This window comes from Balaenoptera borealis (genome assembly GCF_965194805.1).
Source record: "Balaenoptera borealis genome assembly, chromosome: 6".
NCBI lineage: Eukaryota > Metazoa > Chordata > Mammalia > Artiodactyla > Balaenopteridae > Balaenoptera > Balaenoptera borealis.
The window spans coordinates 78069338-78087947 of record NC_138863.1 but is presented as its reverse complement, the minus strand read 5'-3'; the positions used below and the strand labels follow the sequence as shown (position 1 = coordinate 78087947).

General features: G+C 36.7%; 1 protein-coding gene across 8 annotated transcripts in view; it reads left to right on the top strand.

The window, feature by feature from the left end:
• ARL6IP6 (ARF like GTPase 6 interacting protein 6) overlaps positions 1-12125 on the top strand; it is a gene marked incomplete at its 5' end in the record, with an annotated part of 36355 nt that extends 24230 nt beyond the window's left edge. For 2 of the 8 annotated variants that reach the window (XM_082395791.1, XM_082395797.1), the window contains one exon: positions 7533-12125. In XM_082395791.1, the coding sequence (XP_082251917.1) occupies positions 7533-7626 (94 nt within the window). In that variant the 3' untranslated portion in view covers positions 7627-12125. Of the gene's footprint in view, positions 1-1993; positions 5030-7532 lie in introns of those variants that run through there. The other 6 variants (XM_082395789.1, XM_082395796.1, XM_082395790.1 and 3 more) reach the window with 5 other exon arrangements.
• Positions 12126-18610: the final 6485 nt, after the last annotated feature.

Here is an 18610-nt window from a genome sequence, read left to right as displayed (position 1 = left end):
TGCACACCTAAATGGTAAACATAATAACTTTTCCTGAATATCTGAGTTTTAATGAATAAATGATGATGATAAAGTAGTGATGAAAGGTCGGCTAAAGGCTGTTTGAACAAACAGGAAAGCTTACAATTTGAGGATGTTTAAAATTATAACAAAATAAATGAGACAGTTATAAAAAACCCATTGTATTTTACTCACTTCTATTAGATTGCGAGTCTACAAGTTACTTCCTTGCCAAGTATGGGAAGAATTTTTCAGGGTTAAGAAATAGACTAGGAACTATAAGTAAAACTAGCTTCCTTTTACCAGGCCTTGTACAGAGAAGGAAGGATGAAGTGCCTGCCCTGTAAAATTGCAAAGTTATAGAGGTCAAAGAAAGGTCAGGTAGGAGAGAGTCTGGAACTAGCGAAATGTTGAAACAGCAGAAGACCTCAAATCCATTCTAAAGTAGGCCAAGGGCTGTGGTGTTCCATATAAAAAGGATCAAAAGGCAGAGTTGAATCATCCAAAGTAAGATCTGAATAACTAGAGTTCACAACCTCTGTAGTCTGAACTAGAATCTTACTAGCTAGCACTATCCATCATCCATCCGTCCGTCTTACATCCCTTTCCCATTTTTTTCTGTAACTATTCCAAATCTTCACTTTGCATTTTAGTTCTCAGTGGACTTCACTTCCAGTTTCATGAAAGGTCATCATGAGAGAACTTCCTGCTTCTTCCCTCCCCCTTTCATGATTACGAACTTAAATTTACATCCACTTTCATCATACCACCCATTCCTCTTAGCTCAGAATAAAGTGTTCTTCTCCCAATTTTACTTCCTTTGTTGTAGATCCACCGACCCCCCTTCCCACTGCACCTCCCTTTTTCATATATCTTCAGCCTTTCCTTTTATATCCAATATTCTTGTTAGGATATTTTTTAAACATTCAAGTTTCTCCTGTGTTAGAGAAAAAAATCCTCATGCCCAGATCTCTTCATAGCTAAATATCTTATAAGACTAGAGAAGAGATAGTCCCTGTTTCACAGTGACTGTAGTTGCTACCACGTGTGTCGTGCGTTCACTCCTACACTACAATTTTTCTCCTTGAATTGACTGCAGAACTCTTAATTACAAAATTTAACATTCATTTTCAATCCATTATTTGAAACGGTTTATCATTCCTTTTCAAAATGCTTTTCTTTCTTAATTTCTCTGGCATCACTCCCTCCTGTTTTGTTTTGTTTTCTGTCCAGCTTTCTGATCACTATTTCTCACTTTTGGAATCCCTTTTCATAAGCTACTACTTTGAGTAGCAGAAGTCTGTCCAAAGATTTCTGAGTCTGTCTAGCCTATCTTGAGCCTCTGTCCTGAGAATCTTCCTTTTGGTTTTCATTTGTATTTCCTGTTGCTTACCGGGAGTTTTTACTTCAGTGTCCCACAGGTATTTGCAGTTTAGCACATCTAAAATTGACTTCATTATTTCCCACTTCCCACCGACCTGTGTCTTCTCTTGGGTTCCCTATCATGGTGAACGGTGTTTCATCCAGCCAGTAACTCAAATGAGAAACCTGGCATCACCTTCAGTTCTTCCTTCTCCCCCAGTAACTCCAGCCAGTCAAGGATAAAAAATAATGGTTGACATTTATTGTGTTTATGATCGTGTGCTCAGTAAATGGGAGGCACTGCAACAAGTGCTTGTTAATAGTATCTCATTTAGTCTTCACAGGAACACTAAAGAGAGGAGTTATTAACCTTATTTTAAAGATGGGGAATTAGATTTCCAGGTAGGCTAAAGTAGTCCTGTAAATAATAGAGCCATGTTTAAACACCCTGTGGAAGGAAAGTTAGCTTTCCAAGTCTTTCACTCTCACCATACCAAACTATTAACCATTTCCTGCATTCTCCATTGTGTGTTGCTTCTGCGCATATTGTATTTGTTTAGAACTCTAAATTCGTCATACTCAGTTTTAGCTCAGGTATTGACTCTTCTTTAAAATCTCTCCCCTTCTACAGATCGAATGGCTCCTTTGTCTTCCAGGTAATGCTGTCTGCAGAACTTCACTTAGTGCACTATGTCACTAGACACATCTTTGAGGACAACATTGATTCTTGCTTACTTCTCTGTCTCCCATATATAATGCCTGATACAGAGAATTCATACTGTAAATTTTGGTGAAGTAAAATAATGGAAAGAAAGTTAAGAAAATTGTAAAATAAAGAACTTTAGAGTATAAAGGGTGAATGTAATATATGTTGGTTTTTTCTTAATGAGAGACATAGCATTTCCTCAATGAAGAAAGCTTTCTCTTTTAAATTCTAACCCTTATTTCTTAAATAACACTGGTAAAGTTAATTGGAATACACACAGTTCCCCAGCAATTTCTGTAAGTAATTTGTTGTATCATTTTGTGTTTCTGAAAGCAACATAAAAAATGCTTGGTAAGAGACTGAAATATGGTGAGGTTTAGTATTTTCTTTCAGATTTTGGGTTTGGGTTAAGAACTTTTGACTCCAGATAAAGAACTGATAGTTACTCCAACCAAGCTCACACAGCTTAAAATTCTTTAGGAATTAGAGATTTCTTGGCTAGGTATAGAATGAGAAATAAAAGGCAGCTCAGATGTGTGAAGAAGGAATAGATTAGTACCAGCTAGTTCATCCTGTCTCCTACTGAGCCAGTCAGACACAGAAACAAATAGCCAGCTGGTTCTTAATGTAGGACCTTAATATAATTTCTTATTCTGGCAAGCAGAGAGCTTTCTGCTTAGAGCAAAATCAGTTGGCAGTGATGCTACTGTATTCAATTGCAGGAGTTCTGTCATAAAAACATGTCTGAAATGTGGGAATATATGTGAGGGAAAGGAAATACAGGAATTAATATGGTAAGGAATGAAGATTTCAAGAAAGTGGAGTCTAGTATGTAGTACAGAGATTCAGTTTGGAGTCAACCAAACCAAGGTTAGAGTAAAAACAATAAACAACATGAAATGAAAAAAGAGCTGCTAATCTGTTTGGTCTCTCTCTTAAATAAACAAAGGTAATTTATTTGAAACTTTTGACAGTGGCTTATTCAGTGCTTTTATTTGTGGTTCAAAAGTAAGAGCATAGTCACTTAAATTGCCAGAATCATTGAATTAATTTGAATCTTAAATTTGAAATGTATTCCATTCCTGAATAAATGAAAATAATTAAGGTATATGATGATGTATTCACTTTACAAGTTTCTGTTAAATATCAATATAAATATATTGCTAGAAAGTACATTTCCAGATTACAAAATCTAGATATAAATAGTGGAAGTCTGAGTTTTCTAGTGAATTATAAAGGGAGGAGTGATTATGAACCATAGGAAGAGGGTAATACCAAGCAGAAATGCACACAAACCTATAATTCTTCAGTCTTGTTCTTCCCTCCACCTCCTGAGTCTGCTTGTATGTTATTGTTTGTTTCTCTGTTTTGGATTGGGGATGGGTCTAAATTTAGGTGTTTTACTTAGAAGGAAGGAAGAGTTGAAGTAGAAGATGAAAAGAATTTTTAAAAATCTCTTCTGTAGCTAAGCTTTCTTTTCTGTACTAGATAGTGGCTAACATTTATTGATCATTTGGTATGTGCCAGACACCTGATTCTCATAACAACTTTATAAGGGTAGATTTTATTTTTATTTCCATTTTGGGAAATTGAGGCTCAGAGGTCAAACAATTCTTCTGGCTTCATACCCCTTGTAAGTGGCAAAGCTTGGCCCTCAAACCATCTCTGTTTAGCTACAGAGCTCAAACTCTTAACCACTAATAGGAACCACATGAGTACCTTTTTTGTAGGGTTCTTTATTATTAGAAGGGAGTTCTTTAGAACCGAAAGAAAATGGTACCTTTTTATAACTAATCTTTTAGGATATGGAAATAGTTCTATTATAATGAGCCTTTCTTTGTAACCATATTTTCTCTAGTAATTTTTTATTAAACAATATCTCCCATTTCCATTTTGATTTCAGAAATGTATTGCAGTGGACTAGAACTTTATCTCAGGATAATAAAATCCACATTTAGGAATCCTAACATTTACTTTGGGAAACATTCTGGTTTTGTCATTGAGTTCTCTGTGTGTTTTTCTACCTATTTTTAAATGGTCAACTGAATAGTCAGGTCTTAATATTTTGGATTAGTATGTTAAATGAGGTCATATATTAATTTTCATTATATTCATGTGTCTCTTTGATAGATTCTTTGGTACTAAAATATTTATGTATTGATAGTTATACTCCCTACATCATTGTTTCAGTTTAAGCACAGGTAATGTTGATGAATTAACCTATTTTAATAGGTAGGAAAAAACCTACATAATCTCATTCAAGTGTTTTTACTTATTCTGTCTCTGCTACTTGAATAGTCATAGAAATTTAAAACTGTAAGGGATCTTAAGATTATCTGATCCAGTCCTTTACTTGATAACCATGAAATCTTAAGTGTGTAAGTTCACTTCTCCTGGTTTTGTCCTTTTCCCTTTATACCACAGTATCTCATTTGCTAGTCCATTGCCACATCTTTGAAAATTGACATCAAGGAAAGTTGACCTTGTTAACTCTGTTATTTGCTCTGCTCACTTGTATTTTATATCCAGTTGACAAAAAAGCATTTTGAGCAAAGGGGTATTTTAGGGAAATTAATCTGTACAATATGTTTTAGGTATAAGGAGAGAATGAATTGGAAAGAATTTCATCATGAATTTATTTTCTCGGTCACATTTATATATGAAATAATAATTGGGCAATAAGTACATTAGTTATGAGAAAAATAACTTAAAACCACAACAACAAAATCTGTAGGTCCATTAAAATTAAAAAAGACTGATAATACTAAATGTTGGTGACACTGGAGCAACTGAAACTCCCATATGTTGTTGGTAGAAGTGTAAAGTAATCAACTATTTAGGGGAAATGTTTGATGCTTTCTACTAAAGCCACATTTACCATACATCTACCTTATAACCCAGCAATTGCATTCCTAGGACTTCCCAAGAGAAATGAGTGCAGATGCTTACCACCCACCACAGGTACGTGTACATAGTATCATGTTCATAGTAGCTCTCTTTATAGGAGCACCAAATTGGAAACAACCTGAATTCCCAGTAATAGAATGGATAAATAAATTTTGGTATTTTTATACAATGGAGTACTAAACTGTAATATAGAAGAAAACACCAGTGCTACGTACAGCACTGTGGATGAATTTCACAAACACTACTGAGAGAAAGAATGCAGACACAAAAGAATACATCATGATGCCATGTAAATGGAGTTTCAACAGCAGGTGAAACAAGTCATCATGATAGCAGACAGTGTGGTAGTTATCTGAGGGTTTGGGGGAGGGAAGTGGATATTGACAGGGAAGAGGAACAAAGGAGCTTTCTCTGGTACTAGAACTGTTCTGTATTTGATCTGGATGGTAGGTACATGAGGGTATACCGTAATAAAGATTCATTGATCTGTATATATGTTAGGCATTTGCACTTTACTGTGTATACTTTAAAAAGTAAAATGCATATATATATAAAGAGAGATTGAGTAAAATAGGCACCATACTTAGTCATAATTTTTCAATTCAAAACATGCCGTCTACAAGAAATAAATGAAAGGCTTTGACAAAGGGGAATCAAGATACCTTCAGCTTTTTACAGGACTTCAAAGATCACAAGAGTCATAGGAGGGAAAACTTACCAGGGGTTCTCTGTATCTTCCTAGGGAGGAAAATCATGGTGGGTGTTTGAAAAGGAGCTTTAAATCAAGCGATTTGTCAAAGATTTTTAGTCCCCTGCCTGGCAGTACATGTGTGACAATGGCTACAACGTTCCCAGTGGGAGTATGGTGCGTTTGAGGTGGTAGAAAGACTAAGAACCACTGCTCTGGAGTATTTCTTCATTGCCATTAGAATTCCTTGTTGTGCCTGGTTTGTGACGGTCACTAAGCATTTGAGTTTGTATATCTCAGTAAAGTTCAATTATATCAACATTGTAGCTATTATAATTTCCTAAAGTTCAGTAAACTGTACTTTAGAGATTTTTCTATTTTTGTGAGAATGCAGGGTCTCAAACTAGTAGAAGAGAACAATTAACTCCTGAAATTCTGTTCCATGATTAACTTTGTTAGTATGAATTTAAATGTTCTCAGGTCAGTAGTATTTTTTTTTTTTACAGTGAATGATAATGCTGATAGTTATGATTAGATTTCTTTTCACTAATCAATTTTTGGAGGAATTCTTTTTTTTTAAAGGAGCAAAGCATTTAGTGTATCTATTTTATTTTACCGTACAGTAGGTAATACAGCTAGGTAGATTAGCCCTTAATGGCACATGAGAAGCATCTTAAACTAGTCCCAGTTGAGTAAGATTGAGTGGAGAGAGTAAATAATAACTCCCATGGACCAGAACAGGGGGCCATCAGGATACATCAGGGTCTTCTATAGTCTCAGGTGAATGCAAAGGGGTTGTTCTTCGAAGAGAGTATCTTCTTTAGTTTCTGCCACTGATCTTACTGGACTGGAAATCATTATAATGAGGTGTCTTCAGATGTTAATTTTGATCTAAGTACTTCCCTGGCTTTGATCTGTGCTTTGGAAAGAAGAGGACAAAGGGAATGATAACCCTCTCAGCCCAGGGCCCTTATTACTTATGACTTTCCATTGTTACTACTGCTGGTGTATACCTCCTCATATGTCCTTGATTTGGATTGCTCCTGTGAGAAGATTCTTTTCTGCCTCTGACACCAATTGGACCCTACCTTCTATTCTTTTTAGCATGTCTCATCCTTATTAGGATAAGCAAAGAGTATTACTGCAATACAATTAGTGCAAGGAGTGTTAAGAAAATGTAGTAAAATAAGTAAAATTGCTGCTTGATAGAGGGAACAAATGTCACATGAGCTAGATGGCGCTCATAGTAACCATTAAACAGTGTCTTTGCTGACACCTAGGAACTCATTGAAAGCCACTTAAGTAACCTATTAAGTTGAGAACTGAAATGTCTATAAAAGACATAATCTGATTTATGACTCACATATGGACAAGTGCTGTTTTTAGTGCTCAAAGAAAAAGTAGAATTCCTTCATGTAATCTAAAAAAATGGTACAAACAGGACAAATACTTGAAATAATATGTATTTTAAATTATAAGTGAGAACAAGAGAGTGGGGAAACACAATGCTAATTTAAATGAAAGAACATGCTTGTAATGTAACAAGATATGTACCTGAAAATTAGGTGATGGTACACACATGTGATTATGAGGCACAGTAAAGAAGTTATAGGGATCAAACTGAGCATTTTGCTCTAAGTAATGAAATTGAAAAAATTATATTTGATAACCAAGACTTATATTTGACAGCTTAAGATCTATTACTAATTCTGAAGATGTCTAATACTCTTTTTTAACTTGTATATTAATGTATAAAAGATACTTGGGAAACATGTTTCCAGATTGTAAGCATATTCGGTAAAAACTGATGGTGTTTTCGTTATACCAAATTACATTTTCCTTTTTTCGTTTGTTTTTTTCTCCCCCTAGGAAACTGACTGGACATTCTTTCCACATGGGCTATAGTATGGCAATTTTGAATGGCATTGTAGCTGCTCTTACTGTAGCTTGGTGCCTCATGTAAACCCACACTGAAGCAATATTCTTGACAAAACTTAGTCATGATTGCTTTGTAATAACAGGGAAGAACATCATTGCCTACTCAGAAGACCAAGAAACCTGCTGCTCATTATGTGGTTCAGATACGTGTCATATCATCATCATTATGGAGGACTTTTTAAGCATCGTTCTAGAGCCTAGGCATTGGGAATATCTAAGTATTAAGTTTCAAGTAATGCTTAAAAGTGTAAGATGTTTACCTCATCTTTTTACTTTTGTGTGCATTGTCCTTATAAGTTGTAGAAAACATTTTAATGGAACTCAAACTCGAAAACTTGGATGCAGAACATCCTGTATCAATGCCTGCCTTTCCATGTATATGTATATACTACATTTTTGCTAAGAAATACTGATAGTACTGTTTGAGATAGAAATATTTCTTATTTATTCATTATATTAGGAAAGCAAACAATGCCTACTACTTTGACATTTTACAGAAGCTACTTTTAAATCAGAATATTTAGTTTTCGATATATAGAAGGTGCATTTATATTTTTTAATGGGCTATGGTTCTTTATGTGTTTTTTTACATATTTTCCTACTATATCTTGAATTTGTATGTTTTTTAATTGTTACATCTAGGCAAATGTGAATGTTATTTTTTAGCTTGTGCAAACCTTAATACCTACCATTTTTAATAAGTATTTTGTCTTTTAAGAAAAGCACACTGGCCTGAGTTTAAAACTAAGTAAACTTATTTAAAAAAAAAACAACAAAAAAAACTGAAAAACGTTTAATTATTTAAGCCATGAAAATATTCAGGAAATTTAAAGCTATTCACTATTTCCATTTTCACAATTCCAAATATTTATCATGGTGTATATATGATTACTTCAACAAAACTGATATTATCTTGTTTTTAATAAATATAAGCCTGAAGTTTTTATGTTTAGAAATGCTTGAACTAGTTTGTTTTTAATCTCCAAAATTTGGTTACCAAAATAGAAAAGGTATTTTGATATAGTGTGTACATGTATAATTTTTTAATGTATAGTTTCCTTGTTTTCCTATTTAAATGTTCTTTTGTAATTGTGCTGTTTTGTTTTTTCATAGTAATTAAGCCTTAATTGTTCCCACTTCCTTTCTAAATACCTGTTTAGAATAGTCACTTCAATTTTAGAAAGATGGACTATTTTAAATACTGTTTTCCCTGGCCACAGAAAAACCTACATTAGGATAGCATTGTGTAGCAAAACTGCTTATTCAGGCCAAATGGGAAATGAGTATCTGCAGTGTATCTGCAATGGGAAATCAGTATCTGCTGATTGTTGTTACTGAGTAAATGATTTAATAATGTTTCTAAAAGTCTTAACATTTTTTTACTATTCAAAAACCTTTTATTGGAAATGCCAAATGCTGCTCTAATTTAAATTATCTGAAGTGTTTAGATTAATATGGGAGGAGGTGTAAGATATACACACATACATATACACGAATCCCATGGCTTAAGTATTCCTCCCAGAGTGGTTGTCATATGAACCTATTTTCACTTCCCGCCTTCCTCGCCCAACCTCCACCTTTCCGCCTAACCTTGGCTCGAAAGGGCTCTTCTCTCCACCTCCCAGGTCGTCCCCACCCCACCCCCATCATCAAATTTGGATAGCTTCTTCCAGATCTTTGTGTCTTATGACTAAGAAAAATATAGTAGACCCTTTACATGTAAATATCTGTAAGACATTATATCTATATATAATATAGATATATATCTGTAAGATACTTCTTCTGGAACTCTGTTTCTTTTGGACTAGCACTCCTCTTTCTTAGGAAATTTCTCTCTCCAGTCTAACATAGAATCCAGATATAAACAACTGTCCTGCTTCATTAGCAGAGTGATTGAGGATAAGTACCTAACCAAAGCTGGGCAAATTCTAGTTTCTTATCTTTTCTGGCCACAGTGATTGCAACAGGAATAGAGACATGACTTAAATTAGGCCAGTCCCTTCCCAGGATTTTTCAAGTTGAAATTAAGGTAAATTAAGCTGGGAAGATAAAAGCCCAGGAGATGCTGGCAGCCAGGGTTTAGCCAAACTCAGTGGGAAAGAATAAGGCTGACACTGATGCTACTGATGACATTCCTCTAGTCCCTGAAGCCCAGTGGTGACCCTGCCATTCTTGAAATTTGGTTTTCTCACAGTTTTGAAAGCTGGAAGTCCAAGAATAGGGTGCCAGCATGGTTGGGTTCTAGTGAAGATAGCTGTCTTCTCATTGTATCCTACTTGGGTGGGGAGAGAGAGGGCTAGCTCTCTTCCTCTTAGAAAGACTCTAATCCCACCATGGGGGCTTTACAACACATAACCTAATTACCTCCCAAAGGCCCCACCTCCTAATACCATTCTGTGGGGAGTTAGTTTCAACAAATGAATTTGGTGGGATTTGGGGGGCACAAACATGCAGTCCATAACAATATCCAGTACCAAAAGTGGGGTCTTTGAAAAGATAAGATAGACTTGGACTTCCCTGGTGGCGCAGTGGTTAAGAATCTACCTGCCAGTGCAGGGGACACGGGTTCGAGCCCTGGTCTGGGAAGATCCCACATGCTGCGGAGCAACTAAGTCCCTGCACCACAACTACGGAGCATGTGCTCTAGAGCCCACGAGCCACAACTACTGAACCCGCGTGCCACAACTACTGAAGCCTGCGCGCCTAGAGCTCGCGCTCCGCAACAAGAGAAGCCACTGCAATGAGAAGCCCGCGCACCACAACGTAGTGTAGCCCCCGCTCGCCACAACTAGAGAAATCCCGCGCGCACCATCGAAGACCCAACACAGCCAAAAATAAAAATAAACAATTTTTTTTCAGGTTCTAAAACACCAAGATAATTACTTATTTTTTTAAAAAAAAAGACAGACTTCCAGTAAAACATCTTAAAAGAGATTTTTCCATATTTGTCCATTTTTCCATTTCTGTTTACTTCATTATATCAGGACCCTATGTTGCAAGCAACATATACCATCTAACTTAAGGAAAAGGAATTTATTGGAAGGATATCCAGTGACTCAGAACTGGTAGGCAGGAATCAAAAAAGTATTAGAGGGTCAAGGAGGAGGAAGCAAGGGGACTATTTGTTAGTGGGAAAGCCTGGTCAGGATGATAAAATGAATCCTTGTCATTTGTTCTTGTTCCTTGCAAGATCAGCTCCAGGTTCAGAGTCTTTGGAGAGATTGCCTAACTGGCCAAGACTTGGTCGTGTGCCTACTCCTTTTAGCTTCTATAATTGAAGGCAGCATCTGCAGTTCTTTTGGGATGGGTAAATGGATATCAAGCAACCAAAAAAGATAAATATTCACTAAAATTCACTCTTGACTGTTCAGTTTCCACACAGACACACTATTCCTTTCCTACTTAAGCTTCCAAAAGTAACTCGTGCCAAACAATGCAGCTATCATTTTCTACATCCAACGCCAGGACTTCAGATTATGTTCATTCCTCTAGTTTTGCCACATTCTCTTATTGATACTCTACAAATTACACTAAATCATTTTAATACAAACAACAGGAAAAAGAAATTTATTAAAGTACATATTGTATATGACAGCAAGAAAATAGAAGTTACTGTCTTATTTAAGATACTGGTCATGAGACCTTCCTTTGCAGCTGTTCTTTTATCTTTGTTTTGGCTACTACCTTGGCAAATTAGGTTTCTTCCCTAATAGAGTGACCAAACTTTTTTCTGATGGGTCTAACATCTTGTTGGTTCTTTGCTACCATGTATGGTAGTATAACACACCCCTGAGAATCTTCAGTTTTCCCTCTATACTCTTCCCTGCTCATATTGTGTGGCAACAACTGTATTATAGGGGTAAAATGCCACAACTAACTTAGCAACCTTTTTTTTGCGTGATTACCTGGTGGCATAAAGAATCTAAAATTATAATGTGACTGAACTTCCAATTCTTCCGAACTAATTTCTTTTGAACTCCTTCCTTAAGTACTAAAACCTTTAAAAACAACAGAGTCCAGAGTCAGAGGAACAAAAGGCAAAAACTTTGTGAGTGTATAATTGGGTGTAATAGTGAGAGGCCTCTTGGTTCTTGGACCTATGTAATATAGGAATGGGAGAAACAGCATCAAAAGTCAGTTGTTGGATAAAAATATACACTACATCCAGAAAGACCCCAACTTAATTTTTTTAATTAATTAACTTTTATTGATGTATAGTGATTTACAATATTAGTTTCAGGTATAAAACATAGTGATTCAAAATTTTTTATAGATTATACTCCATTTAAAGTTATGAAATATTGGCTGTATTCCCTGTGCTGCACAATATATCCTTGTGGCTTATTTTATACAAAGTAATTTGCACCTCTTAATCCCCTACTCCTATCCCTATCTTGCCACTTCCTGCTACCCTCTCCCCATTGGTAACCACTAGTTTGTTCTCTGTATCTATGAGTCTTTTTCTTACTGTTATATTCATTTATTTATGTTTTAGATTCCACAAATAAATGATAACATACAGTTTTTGGCTTTCTTCGTGTGAGTTATTTCACTAAACATAATACCCTCCACGTCCATCCATGTTGTTGCAAATCCATTCCTTTCTGTGGCTGAGTATTCCATTTATATATATATGTATGTAAAACACTTCTTTATCCATTCATCCATTGATGGACACCTGGGTTGCTTCCACATCTTGGCAATTGTAAATAATGATACTGTGAACATTAGGGTGCATTTACCTTTTTGAATTAGTGTTTTTGTTTTCTTTGCATATATACCCAGGAGTGGAATTGCTGGATCAATGGTAGTTTTAGTTTTTCGAGAAACAGCTGTACTGTTTTCCACAGTGGCTGTACCACTTTACATTCCCACCAACAGTGTACTAGGATTCCCTTTTCTCTACACCCTTGTCAGTATTTGTTATTTGTGTTCTTTTTGATGGTAGTCATTCTGACAGGTGTGAGGTGGTATCTCGTGGTTTTGATTTGTATTTCTCTAATGATTAGCAATAATAAGCATCCTTTCATGTGCCTGTTGGCCATCTGTATATCTTCTTTGGAAAAATGTCTATTCAATTCTTCTGCCCCCCTTTTTTTTTAACATCTTTATTGGAGTATAATTGCTTTACTGAGTTGTGTTTCTGCTGTATAACAAAGTGAATCAGCCATGTGTATACATATATCCCCATATCCACTCCCTCTTGCATCTCCCTCCCACCCTCCCTATCCCACCTCTAGGTGATCACAAAGCACCGAGCTGATCTCCCTGTGCTATGCAGCTGCTTCCCACTAGCTAGCTATTTTACATTTGGTAGTGTATATATGTCAGTGCTACTCTCTCACTTCGTCCTAGCTTACCCTTACCCCCGCCATGTCCTCAAGTCCATTCTCTACGTCTGCATCTTTATTCCTGTCCTGCCCCTAGGTTCATCAGAATCTTTTTTTTTTTTTTTTAGATTCCATATATATGTGTTAACATATGGTATTTGTTTTTCTCTTTCTGACTTAACTTCACTCTGTATGACAAAGACCCCAACTTTAAATGTTGTGTTTCAACTGGCTTCATACCTAAGTCTTCAATAGATTATTCCAATGTTCAGAAACAGCAGCTAATGGGAATTCCCTGGCGGTCCAGTGGTTAGGACTCAGCGCTTTCACTGCTGGGGCCCAGGTTCCATCCCTGGTAGGGGAACTACGATCCCACAAGCCACACGGCAAGCCACACGGCGTGGCAAAAAAAAAAAAAGAGAAAGAAAGAAAAAAAACAGCAGCTGATAAGAGATAGGTTAACAAAACAAGAATTAAGTACATTATCTGACCTCTTCTGTGTAGTAAGTTTTTTTGACTAGAGCAGTGTTGTGAGAATCCATGATAATGTATACACTATTCAGAAAATCCATAAATGGTGGTGCTGCTAGAAGTATCACAGACAAGAAAAGCAAATCTTAGACCATAATATGTCTACCAATGAGGACAAAACTGCTAAAATGTTACCCCTTCTAATGCAGTTAGTTGGCTACCAGGTCGCAGGGCTGACCCCCCAATATATGATACCATAAAAGGGCTCTTGGTAAAGTGGGGGTATGGGGGTGAAGATGGGGAGGGGATGTGAGAGTAGCCAGGAAAGCCTCTGAAAGTGCAGTTCTATCTGTAGACTCCATCCTTGCCATCCTGGCACTTTGTTTATCCTCCCATTAAGCACTGGCTTGACAGAAGGAGACTAACATTTACAGAATATGTTATCCTGTCTACCTGATTATTCAGAGCTTCTTTCACAGTGAGGGCTTTGCTGTGAGCATTAACATAGCTCAGACGTAGTCTCACATTCTGGATCCATTTTAAGAGATCCATCTGTATACCCCTTCCCAACCTTTCTTAAGTTGGCACCAGTTCTTGTCTAAGCCCCTGACAATCCAGCCAAACTGCTAGTTCATGCTCCATGAATATGCATAATCCTTATTTCATAGCATATCTCTTCAGGCCAAGGAGACAACAATATGAACTGCTTGAAGTTCTACTCCCTAGGAGGATTTTCCTTCCCTGTTCTTCACTGCCACCCATTAACAGGGGGTTTAATGCCCTCTACCACCTCATTTTTGACTGGTAGTAACATAATATCCAAACCACCTATGAGTCAAGCTTGGGTTTTTTTCCGAATCAGTCAGTTATCCATAAGGAACTCTCATGAGGCCATAGTTTTGAGTTGAATGAAAAGAGGCAGTGTGACAGGAGAACGCATACTGGGAATGTGATCATACAACTACTCAGGCCTTTAGGACTAGTTCTCCTGAATGATGGAATTCAACATATGGCCTAAGTCAGTAGTTCTCAACTGAGGGCAATTTTGCCTTCCAGAGGCAAAATTTAGCAATTTAGCTAAATATTTAGCAGTGTTTAGAGACATTTTTTATTGTCATAATTGGGGGATGCCACTGGCAACTAGTTGATAGAGGCCAGAGATGCTGCTGAACATCTGTAATGCCTGGGACAGCTCCCCACTAGAAAGAATAATCAGCCAAAATGTCAGTAGTGCCGAGGTTGAGAAACCATGATCTATATTCATGACTAAGTGAATCAGATAATATCCTGTTCAGAATGGATAGCTGGAGTCATAGGGTATTTGGAGTTCAAGATCAGGTGTTCATTCTCCAAAAAGGCCAAATACAAAGAGCCTATCTCTCAGAAGGAAGTTATTAGCCTAAGAGAACTTGTCTCTGTGCCAGAACCCTGTGGACCTCTGATTGGCAAGGTCTGTCACAGACACCAGTCATTAACTACTATGGCCTTGTATATTATTAAAGATTCCCCACGATACTACTCCTGGTCAGAGAATTCAGTTCATAAAAAAACCTACCCACAAAACATTTTCTTCCAATCTCCATATGCTGCCTATTGTGCTCAAGGGAGAAATGCTTCCACAGATGTTATGTACAACAATGCTATTGTTGAATTGGAAGCTGAGAACATATTTGGCCATTTAAAATTCCTTAAGCACTGGGCACACAGGCAAAATGGATGTTAAGGTACTGACCGGAGTGACTGAGAACCCACCAAGGGGAAACTGAGTTACTGCTACACAACGGGAGCCAGGAGGAGTATGGACAAAACCCCAAAGGCCCCGAGTTGCTTCCATGTTAGACTCTCATATTAAGTTAGTGGAATATCACGACAGCCTTACACAGGCAGAGCCTCAAATCCCTCAAGAACGAGGTTTTGGTCACCCCACTGGATTGAAAACCTACACCTGTTGAGAGTTCTGGATGAAAGCAAGGGAACATGAAATAGATATTAGACAAAGTAATACCAGCTAGGTATTATTTTGGGTCTCACAACCAGTTTCAAAAAGCTAGAGCCGTCACCCGTATTTCTTTCTTTCCTGTGGCATGCGTGTATTTTAACTAACTTCCTTTTAATTTTTTTTCTTTGTTTCTCCCATTATTGTATGAAAGATTTTTGACAATGGCTATAACTACAATGCAGGGCATTGTTTGCAGAATATATTGTGATGGGATTACTGTAGGATTGGGGAGGAATGGACATTCCCTGTGATACTGGATATGGAACTAAATATAGTAACCTATGAGACTTTTAATTTTCTTCCCGTGAAGAAAGATCAGTGCATTCTGAATTGAACGAGCAATGGTTGTACATTATGGTAGATGAGATAATTTTTTGAAGTGTAATCATGTGAAGTAGTGAGTATGTATATATTGGGCAGGAAAAGGAGTGGACTTTAGTGGGTATTTTGTCATTTATTGACTACTAAACCCCAAAACCCATTTTTATTTTGGGAGAATGTGAGTGTCTGTTAGAAGGCAAGGTTCCATGTTGCATTAGAAAAGGCTAAAGAGAGTAGATATTTTCTTTCTCCCAAACTGATTGCTAATATGTAACCTTGGTGTCACCAATTGTACCGCTCCTGCCTGAGTTTTGAGTTGTGAATGGATGGCACCATAACTAACAGAAAACTTAGAATTCATTCGTAGTTGTGCCATTCTGTGGCATTGGCAATGGTTTCTAGCAGCGTTCTGCTGTGATCGGGCCAGTAATAGAATCCTAATCAGGCTGTTTTGATGCATAATTTTTGCTGTCTCTGCTACCAGGCTTTCCTTGGTTTCTGTCATTTTATGATCCTGGTTTTCTGATCTTTTCTTCAATTCTGTGAGCTACTCCCTAACCTTGTAATAAAATTATTTTCTTCCTAGCCAGCTAAAATTAGATTCTGATGTTTAAAATCAAGTACTGAGAATTCATATATCAACTTTCCATCACTGCCTGTCCATGAAGTTTCTTGAAAAAACTTTGTTCCACCATGATTTCAGCCACCTAGACTCATGTCTTTTACTAATTTAAAAAATTATCATATGCTATCCAGCCTTATTATTTTATAATGACTCATCTTCCTAAAGAGTCTTTTAGACTCTTTTTAAATGTATACACTACTTAGGCTGAAGCTTACATACAGCAGGTGCTCAGTAATTGTGTATGACATGTTTTGAACACAATTTGTGCGTAGAATTACAAAGTGGTAAAGGAAAAAAAAAATTTTTAATTTTGGAAGAAATGACTTCAGATCTTACATATCTTATAAATACATAAATTGACAATAAGCAAACTTACTAAAAACAACATAAATAAGTGTTCCTTATACTAGCACAAATACCTTTTTATACAATGCTAAAATTTTTTCAAAAATACAAAGAAAGGTAATAGGAATGTATAAATAGCGTGATATTTGAAATAAAACATACCCTTGGATTTCCTTTAGGTCTAACCATTTGCAGTGACATAGGACTGAGCAGACAAGTGGTATAATTAAAGGAAAATCAGAATGCAATTAGATTTTCGTAAATTCATGTATCAGAACCACCCTCCACAGTAAATTAGTCTTAAATATTAAGTCACTGGGATAAAGACCTGAATTGTACAGAACTACAGGTCACTTCTCTGAGTAAAGAAGTATCCAGCAACATAAGATGGTTAGTCAACCATCAGTGCTTAGAATGATAATATTTTTACTTATAATCTGAAAAAGTTGTATACAACAAAACACCCAAATTTATGACACTAAACTCCCCTAGATACTGGAATTTGGGAAAACTCTACAAGAACATCCCAGAAAGATATACAAGTGGGCAGAAAAATGACAGATGTTTAACAGTGGACACTCTGGTAACATGGCGGGGAGGGGGGGAATCCAATGTATTCATAAAGGACCACCAGGAAAAGTGTTAGAAACAAATCGAAATACATACTTTGAGCTAAAGTAGCCTCTGCTACTCAAGAAAAAGAAATGTTTCAAATCCATGCTGAAAAGATGGACCAAAATTTTAAGTTTAAGAGCATGTTTTGGGGGAGGGTCTGGGGGGGGGAGTAGTTACTAGTGGTTTATTAAAACATCATAAAAGAAATGAATAGAATTAAAATGGACATGGGCAAATTCCCAATATATATAGAAATAATAAAGGATCCCTAGAGCTTGTAAGTGGTAGTGTTAGAAGAAAAATCCTCAGTGCATTGCAAAGTTATGATAGTTTCTACCTATAAATAGTATGGCCTAAAAATCTAGATAGCTTTGATAAAAGTTTATAAAACCACAAAAGATGAATGCTGCAGTTTTTGAAGGTGGAATACTTCAGAGATATAATTAATCTTGTGGGGAAAAAAGGGTTCTGGAAAGTGAGAGCTGTTTTGTGTTACCACTGTGAGAGAGCATTAAACTGAATGAAAATCACTGCCATTTACCCTAACAGCCTTTTCTTTGCAAACAAAACTTAAATAAAACAGTTTCCTTGCCACCTCTTCCAGCAACATACTCCCTGTTCCTCCTCCTATTCCCAGAAATCGGCATTGTTTTACAGCTGCTTACATGAAACTAACTGCTGAGATGGGCCCATCCTGGACTCAGTGAACTCATATTTTCCTTCTCTTTAGAGAAGACTGCAAGACCAGCCAGTTAGTGGCTTTGGGTCAGCTCCAGAATGGACCTGGATATTCAGTTTATACTGTGATATGTCAGGAAAGATATGAATTACTAAGAGCAATTCAAAGTTAAAATCCTGACACCCTCCAAACTTTTGTAGGTGTTGGCTTTGCTGCTGAAAGCTTAGCCTTTTTTTGTTGTTGTTGTTGTGTACTATCTTTATTGTAATCTCCTACCCAATTATCCTAGTTTTTCTGTCGTTGTTAGTACATTTTTTTTAACATCTTTATTGGAGTATAATTGCTTTACAATGGTGTGTTAGTTTCTGCTTTATAACAAAGTGAATCAGCTATACATATACATATATCCCCATATCTCCTCCCCCTTGCGTCTCCCTCCCACCCGCCCTATCCCTCCCTTCTATGTGGTCACAAAACACCAAGCTGATCTCCCTGTGCTGTGCAGCTGCTTCCCACTAGCTATCTATTTTACATTTGATAGTGTATATCTGTCAATGCTACTCTCTCACTTCGTCCCAGCTTACCTTTCCCCCTTCCCGTGTCCTCAAGTCCATTCTCTTCGTC